Source organism: Chinchilla lanigera, unplaced genomic scaffold, assembly GCF_000276665.1.
Source record: "Chinchilla lanigera isolate Chin_1 unplaced genomic scaffold, ChiLan1.0 scaffold00038, whole genome shotgun sequence".
Taxonomy (NCBI): Eukaryota; Metazoa; Chordata; class Mammalia; order Rodentia; family Chinchillidae; genus Chinchilla; species Chinchilla lanigera.
In genome coordinates, this window is record NW_004955439.1 from 21,207,409 (window position 1) to 21,216,222 (window position 8,814).

Here is an 8,814-nt window from a genome sequence, read left to right on the forward strand (position 1 = left end):
GCTATACAAGCAAAAAGTGCCCCACGAGTGCCTGTCTCCTCAATAGTTACATGGTGTTCTCACTAGGTCAAGCTCTTTCATCAGGCACTGACCCATCACTGAATTGTTATTTCATCCTTCAAATGTCATGCTCCCCTAGTTGCCATAGCTAGCACCCTAAAGAAGGTTTCAAGTACTTCCTGCTGTGATTAATCCAACAACTTCCTAGCTAGCCTGTCTCTCATGATATAGTGCCAGACGGTCTCACCTGTAAAATTACTTTCTGGGTGCCTTCAGCAAACAGGAATCTCAACTTCCCATTACCAACTACATGAAACCCATACATTTTTCTCTGAGTTTAAGGATATCCATAACAAAGGCCTACCCAGACTGTCCTCCTCACCCCAACACATGCTGGGAGTTACATTCTCCTAACAGCTGCACAACACTCTTCCTGGCAGGACCTCTTTCCTGCGCTGGAAGCCTGCTCATCCTTGGGAGGGCTGCAAAGATGATGGAGGAAGATGAAAATCTATTCAGCACTTGCTGCTGCTTTTGATATTATTCAACAAAGACCCAAATCATGTCATTGACTTTCCTAGCTTTTATGTAAGGAGGATTTGCACAATTCAGGATTGTTTTTTAAATTGTTGAGAAAACGTTTGATACAGCTTAATGGACTATAAGACAACATAGGAGGAATTCTCTGTTGTCCCTTTTTACTCTCCTGCGAATTTGGCTCAGAAAAGTCACTGAGCAATTATAAAAACTTTACTGGCATGGCTTAGTAGTCAGGAAAGTATGAACTTTGGATTCTAATTCTGATTTTCTACTTATTCACTTGTGACCAGTCACACTGTCACCTGGAGCCAGCAATACCAATCACAGGCGTAAAATAAAAGATAAATTTTTATATAAATCACACAGGGCTCCCACTACATGGTAGGCATCTGATAGCATTCTTCTTTTTCTTCCTCTGTATGTGGTATGGGGATTGAACCAAAGGACTTCACAGTGAGCTACATCCCCACCCTTTCCTCTTTTTGAGACAGGGGCTTGCTAAATTGCCTAGGCTGGGATCAAACTTGAGAATCTCCTGCTTCAGCCTCCATGTATGCAGGGATTTGCAGGCATGTACCACCACGCCCGGCTGGATACACTCTTGCTAGGCAGCCAGTGGGTTAAAGTCAGCTTGGCTCCTATCCTGGATGTGGCCAGGAAGAAAACACTAGGCCAGTTTGTGTACTTTCAAACCAAGGTCACTCCGGGCACAGGGTGCGTGAGCTACACACGAAGACGCTGGCCCGATATCCTCCGCTAACACGCGCTCGGCGGCCCTGACTCACAGCCAAGCCTGGTCTCACAGAGCGCCTGCGCCTTCGCTGCGGGGGGCGCGTGCCGCAGCCGCCCCCGGGCAAGGCCTGGACACCGCGCACGCGCCACTGAAGGCCACGCGCGGCCTCCGTCTCCGCGGGCACCGAGGGGCGGAGCGCGGGGGTTCGGGCCGTACCAACGGCACCGGCGGGGGGCAGAGTGCGCTTGGCGACGCGCCACGGCAGTGTGGCGGACGGGCGTCACGGAGAGCTGCGTTTCTCACGTCCGTCGAGGTGAGGGAATGGGGCCGGCACAGGAACCCGGCCCCCCGGCCCCCAGTTTCCCGGCCTGGTTCCACCACCCCCCCGGGTTGGGTGCGGCCATAGGGCGGGGCCCGCCGCAGCAGTACTTGTGCGCGGCGGCGCGGCGCTCGGAGACGCTCGGGAAGCGGACGGCGTGGGGCTAGAAGCCGGAGGGCTGGACCCAGGGCCATGCTGCCTTTCGTGGCGTGCAGGTGAGCGCGGGGCGCTGCGGGGCGGGTCCGGGTCCGGGTGAGGCCGCGGCCGGCGGTTCCCTCTCGGCGGCGCCCGCGGCGTGACCTCCGCTCTGTCTTCCAGCGCTAGCCGGAGGCTGAGTCCGGCCTGGGGAGCCCTGGGGGCCCGGCGGAAGCACAGCCTCCCCGACCTGCCCTACGACTATGGGGCCCTGGAGCCGCACATTAACGCCCAGATCATGCAGCTGCACCACTGCAAGCACCACGCAGCCTACGTGGACAACCTGAACGCCGCGGAGGAGCGATACCGGGAGGCGCTGGCCAAGGGTAGGCGCGCGGCCGGCCCCGAGGGTGCCAGGCGCGGTGACCGGTCCTGTCGTAGCAGAGTCGTATCGATTCGTGTGAATAAACTTCTTTTGTTATCTCAGGAAACTTAGGATCTCGTAGGAGAATTTGTTTACGAATCTGATTTCTGAAGTCTAGTGTTATTACGCATATTGCTAATGTTGGTGAATTGAACAGGCTTCAGGACAGCTTAACACGTACCTGGTCTTCGCACGTTAGCGCTTAGAATTTGCCCCTGTTACATAACGAGCGCTTGGCGATGCGTGCCTGGTCTCTCGGGTGCTTTGCCAGCCGCTCGCCGCAGCGCTGAGAGCGCGGCTAGCTTATGGCCCGGACTCCGCCAGCGCGTGTCCTTGAGCGTCACGGGGAAACTGGGCTTTGCGCTCCGTTCCTGAGCTTGTGCCTGGGCAGAGGTGGGAGAGGAGGGCCTTTTTGGCTCGTTTTCCAAGGGCGCTACAGCATTGACTAGCAGACGAGAAGCTGCCCTCAGGTCATTGTCGTCGTCCTTGGGAATGGGTGGAATCTCGCCAGCAATAGAAGAGATTCTATTCCGGGAGACTCCTTTCTGTCTTGAGCTGCCCCCGCAAGTGAATTGCTGTATGTGGGAGAGACAGGTGTTAGCATTATGATGTTCTTTACCAAAAAGTACTTACCTGCCTTGCAGTAGGTTTGCTCTCGTTTAATTTAAGGGTCAAAGTTTATAAGAAAAATAGCCATTTTTGTAGAAATTGAATATTTGTATTTCACTTAGAATATGGAGTTAACTTTTTAAAAAAATTACTCTTTTGACAACACCAGTAGCACGTGAACTTTTTGTGGTCGTACCTCTGGGGGTATATATGGGGAAACAAACGGTTTTACTGCCTATACACAGTAGGATGTTCTTTAAATACATTAGTTAGGCCTGGTGTAGTGCTCATACCTGTAATCCCAGCATGAGGGAGCCTGAGGTAGGAGGATCCCTGTGAGTTGAAGGCCAGCCTGGGCTACCTGATGGGTTTAAGGCCAGCCTAAATTGCATAGTGAGAGCTTGTCTCAAAAAACAAACAAACAAACCAAAAAACCAAAAAAACAACATTAGTTAGTTTGCACAGGGAAAATATTTTATAGCCGTATTTCCAGACTCTATGTTGTTTGCTAAGCTAAGAAAATGTATTCTTTCTTAACTGTTTTTATTGAATTTCAGGCCTGTGAAATTTGTAGAGCAGTTTTTATCTTTTTTTTTTTTTTTTGACATAGGGTTTTGATATGCAGCTCAGGTTAGCCTTGAGCTCACTTTGAGAGCTTGTCTCAAAAAACAAACAAACCACTTTGGAGCCCAGGCTGGTCTCGAACTCGCAACGATCCTCCTGCCTCAGCCTCCCCAGTGCTGCGATTACAGGCCTGCACCACCATGCCCAGCTTTGTAGAGTAATTTTTAGACAGCGACTTCTGGTTGACTAGTTAACTAGAGGCATGTAGTGGGAAAACGTAGTATTTCAGCTTGTGTTTGAGGTAAATACCTCAGCAAAAAGAGGAGGAAGTTAGCTCATTCTGGAAGACTTACTTGCAGGAATTAGATGAACCTTGAGTATAGGAAGAGGCTCAAGATTTAGGAAATAACAAATGTGTGGAGGATGTGTGTCTTACTTACTTTTCTCTCATTGCTGAGACAAAATACCCACTGCTCAAAGTTAAGGGAGGAAAAGTTTATTTACCTCACAGTAGGTAGAGGTTTCAGTCCATAACCCACTGGCTCCAAGGCGGGTGGCACATGGCACAGGGCCAATTTTTCATGGCCTGGAAGACAGTAAAACAACAAGAGACCATAACAGTGTCTTTCTGCCCCTTTTATACTCTAATAAAACTACTGAAATTAGGGCGGTGCCAAACCATTCAGTAGACTGATTTAGTAATCACACAACCTTAATTCCAGCATCCCACTTCAGATTCAGCCACCTCTGAAAAAGCCCCATCTAAGACTGAATGAGGCTTTGAGAGGATGTCTAGTCACAAATTATAACAATATGATAATACTGAAGCTGGGAAATATCCCAGTTGTGAAAGTATTTCCTTCAAGCAACACCTGACATCTTCAATATTTAAAAAAAGTCGTAAATTTCAGCCCCCCCCTTTTTAAAAATCTTTTTGAGACAGGGTTTCACTATGGAGTTCAGGCTGCCTTCAACTTTCTTTGCATCCCAGGCTGTCTTCGAACTCACAGTGTTCCTCCTGCCTCAGCCTCCTGAGTGCTGGGATTACAGGTGTGCGCCACCATGCCTGGACTGCCCCTTTGTGAAATCAAAATTTTACTTGTTCAATGACAGTCACTGAAAAAAATAGCTTCAAGTTATGTTGAAGTACTACACTGACAATAAATTAATAACGACAACTTTCTTTTCCTTAAAAATTATATTTTTGAAATTAAGAGTTAAGTTTTCACAATTGAAAACTTTGAAATAAACAGTATAAAATAGCATAATTTCATCACATATAACCAATGTAAATACTCTTTCAACCAAAAGTTTTTAACTTATATTTTATTGTAATTGAAGAAAAAAACCTGAATTGAAACCAAAGGAAAAAAAAAAAAGAAACCAAAGAAAATATTGAACTCTAGAAAATTGTTAAGACCGTGGTTCTTACAAAAAATTTAAAGTAGTTAAGCAAACTTTAAGATGTTGAGATTACTAAATTCTTTCTCAATAAACATGTTTCTTTCTCATTCAGGAAATAGAGTTTTGATTTACTTGAAGCAACGTGAAACCTACATTTATAGTTTTAAAGTGACTCCAGAAAAAATTAATAAGAGAAACACTGATCTGTAACAAAATTATCCTGTAGATACATTAAAGGGAAAAAAAGTTGGAATCTCAAAGAAAACCTAAGGGATTATCCATGTACTTGTATCACTTGGTCTTCTACCCTCTGAATTGCTAAACAACTAGAGATTTGGTCCTATTTTAGAAAGTAACATTTGGAAGCTGAGAACTTTTTCCAGAATTGCAGTTCTTGGGCCGGGGATATAGCTCAGTGGCACAAGTGTCTGCCAGGCAAGTGCAAGGTCCTGAGTTCGATGCCCGGTACCAAAAAAACAAAACCAAACAAAATCGCAGTTCTTGAAGAGCAGAACTCTCAATGCTTCTGCCCTTCACTGTGCCTCTCTTGGTATGGTGGATCATAAGTACTCAGTATTTATTGAACAAGAGAATTTTTAATTTTCCCAAAACTTCAGTTAGTCTGTGGCTTCTTGAAGGTGCAGAAAAAAAAAATAATTTGAGTACTTGTTTACCAAGAAGTCTCTTTGGTTTCAGTTTACTTTGCTCAGTGTTTTTGAGAATACATTCGGAAAGTTCAAACATGACATTCTTTTTTTAGAACCATAAAGACCATTTTTTAGAAACCATAAAGACCATTTAGTATATTCAGTCATCTAGTGAATCAACAAATACTTACTGAGTGCATTGTATGAGGGAGTGTTGGGCACTGAGACTACAGCAGTGCACAAAAGTCTTTGTCCTCATCGGTGTGTAAAAAACCATAGTCTAGTGGGGACACAGATGGACAAGTGCACAGGCAGGGTGCCAGGGGCTATAGGTTCTGTTGGGAAAGATGGAGTAGAGTTTGGGAGCCGAGAGCTAGTGGGAATTGCTGGGTGTCCTGTCTAAACAAGACACGACAGGTGAGACTGGAAGGAGACGTGAGAATGAGGTGTGAGGCTGGATGGGGAGACTGTTCCTGCAGGGACAGCTTGTTCATAAGTCCCAAGCAGGGAGTGTGCTGAGCATGTCATGTTAGTGCGGGCGTGCCAGTGTGGCTCTGGAATGGTGCAAGGAACCTGGCAGTGTGCCCCTTTTTAACTCAGTGAAGGACTTCTGGATCACTCCCGGTGAGAAGGGACACCCTTTGGGAAGGGGACTGGTACTAATGCAGGTGGGTGATGCTGGCACACTTGCACCCAAAGGTAGCAGTGGAGTTTGGAAGATACGATTGGATTCTGGATGTGCCTTAAAGTTGGAGCTGGCTTTGCTGATGGGTATGGGGATGGATTGTGTGTGGGGTGTGAGGAGAAGTGAGTCAGAGGTAACATCAGTGGTCTGAGGTCAGAGTTGGCATTCACTGTTATGGGGAAAACTGTAGAAGCAGTAAGTTTTTTTTTGGTACCAGGAGTCAAACTCAGGACTTTGCGCTTGCCAGGAAGGTGCTTATGCCACTGAGCTATATCCCCGGCCCAAAGCAGTAAGTTTAGGTTTGAAAATCAGAAGTTCAATTTGAATATGTCGTTTCTTTTTAATTTCACTTTGAAACACTTCCCAGTGAATAATTGTCTTATTTGGAAAGTGAGAGTTGAATGTTTTCTGTGTGGTCTATACTGAGCCATACATTTAAGCATCTATTACTGTATTTTAATGTGCTTTGGTCTTTGATTTGTTGAAATATTTTATATTTAAGAGAACCCTGAACATCAGAAGTGAATTTTTTCTTAACTTTAACCACCCCTACTGATCTCCTCACCAGTTATATACCACACCATTAATTGAACTAAAAATCTGGAACAAGTTTTTGGGAGGGCCCTTTTTGGGGGGGCTGTAGGATATGAAATTGCTGAATTTTAGGAAAAACAGGAATTTTTTTTTTCCCCCGGTACCGGGGATCGAACTCACAACCTTGCGCTTGCTGGGCAGGTACTGTGCCACTGAGCTAAATCCCCAGCCCCGAAAAACAGGAATATTATACATAAGCTGGTATAATTGTCTAATGTCTTACAAAAGAAAAGAAAAAAACAGTGTATAGAGTAGTCAGAGTTAAGTTTTTTTTTTTTCAGTCAAAGACTTGCTATGAAGTTTTGGCTGGCCTTCAACTCAGTCTGTAGCCTATGCTGGCCTCAAACTCACAGCAGTCCTCCTGTCTCAGCATCCTGAGTGCTGGAATTATATGGGTATGCCACCATGCCTGGCTAAGAGTAAGAATTTTTAAAAGTATGTTTGCATTTTAATATTTCAGGAGATGTTACGACTCAGGTAGCACTTCAACCTGCACTGAGGTTCAATGGTGGAGGTCATATCAATCACAGCATTTTCTGGACAAATCTGAGCCCTAATGGTGGTGGAGAACCCAAAGGTTAGTATATGTCAGTACAAATTTATGTAAATGTTGTGCACAGTAGGAATGACTGTTGATTTTTTTACTTTTCATTGCTTTTTGAGGGGTTGCTAGAGCAAATCTAGGGTCTCTTGTATGTCAAGCATTCCCTGTACTACTGAGTTATACCCCAGCAGATGAGGTATCAGTGGAATGTTTTTCATAGCAAGACATCTAACAGTTGTAACTTTCAAAGGGAAAGAGTAGAAATGGAGAATGCATTCAGGGACTTATGTCATTAGGTTTATGCACACATACAGAACCATCTTATGGTTTAAATATTAAGGAAGCACTGACCAACCTAGTTTTCAGAAAAGATGAACTTTATATTTACTAGCCTCAGGACCTCTGGGATAAACACTTAACCATCTCTGTACTGGACTTGTTTTATGTATAGGATACAGGATTAATAATGGGGCCGTTTTCAGGATTGCGGGTAAAAGGCATAGACTGGTGCCTTGGATATTCTTTTTCCTGACTAAAAGTCACTGGTTGCATGCCTGTAATCGTAGCACTGGGAAGACTGAGGCAGGAGGATGGTGAATTTGAGGCCAGCCTGGGCTACATGGTAAGTTCCAGGCCAGATAGAATCACCCGCTCCAGAAAATTAGGTTTCCAGATCTTTTTTAAAAAATGCAGATAATGCACTTTTTAAAATGAGGGGTGTATAGAACCATATGGTGTGGTTCATTGTCTTTGTTTTGTCTTTATTCCAGGGATGATGTGAGACATGACAACTCTTCTGTTTCTGGGCTTCTTGCACATAACCTAAGTTTCTGTGGTTTTATTGTTCATTTTTATTTTATTTTTTTATTTTAAAGAGAGTAGTAAATGAGACACAAACAAACAAAAAATAAAACAATAGCAGCATACCAGTATCACAAACATAAACAAACCAAAGCAAGAACATTTAAAGTGATATAGGGTTTCAAGACAAAATAATATGAATTAACAGTGGTGGTTATATTACATACCGCTATCCTCAACGTTGTTGCTCAGATTACCAGAAGTAAGGATGGGAGATTATTCAAACTATTAAAGAGAATAACAAAATAATTATTAGATAAAACATTAGAGATAATACAGAGTTTCACTAGACAAGATGGTTGATCATCATGGTAATTCCATTGCATATTGTTACCTTCAAATCAGCTGCCCAGATTGATTACCAGACACAAGCATGCAAAATTGATCAGAACATAAAAAATTTTAACCATTAATTGTTCCTTTCAATATACCATCAGACATCAGCAATACAGTTATTGTAGCTATTCATATATATATTTATATTTTGCTTGCCTTCTTTCTTTTTCTTTCCCTCATCCCGGTCATCCCTTCCTTTGAGCAGTTTCTTTCCCTTTTCTATCATCTGTTGTATGTTTTGAGTTTTACTTATTCTTTCAGGTTCCTACACCAAGGAGACAATATGATGTTTACACATGTGGGTCTGATTTATTTCACTTATGAGTATGGTCTCTAGTTGCATACATTTACCTACAAAAGCCTTGAGTTTATCTTTTTTTTTTTTTTTATAGCTGAGTAATACTCCATTGTATAAAAAT

At 43.9% G+C, this 8,814-nt stretch overlaps 1 protein-coding gene across 1 annotated transcript in view; it reads left to right on the forward strand.

Annotated features, from left to right (window-relative positions):
- Positions 1 to 1,692: 1,692 nt before the first annotated feature.
- The window catches only part of Sod2 (superoxide dismutase 2, mitochondrial), a 14,438-nt gene continuing 7,316 nt past the window's right edge, over positions 1,693 to 8,814 (forward strand). Inside the window, exons 1-3 of the mRNA XM_005390723.2 lie at positions 1,693 to 1,807; positions 1,911 to 2,113; positions 7,115 to 7,231. Of these exons, the coding sequence (XP_005390780.1) occupies positions 1,785 to 1,807; positions 1,911 to 2,113; positions 7,115 to 7,231 (343 nt within the window). The 5' untranslated portion in view covers positions 1,693 to 1,784. The remainder of the gene's footprint in view (positions 1,808 to 1,910; positions 2,114 to 7,114; positions 7,232 to 8,814) is intronic.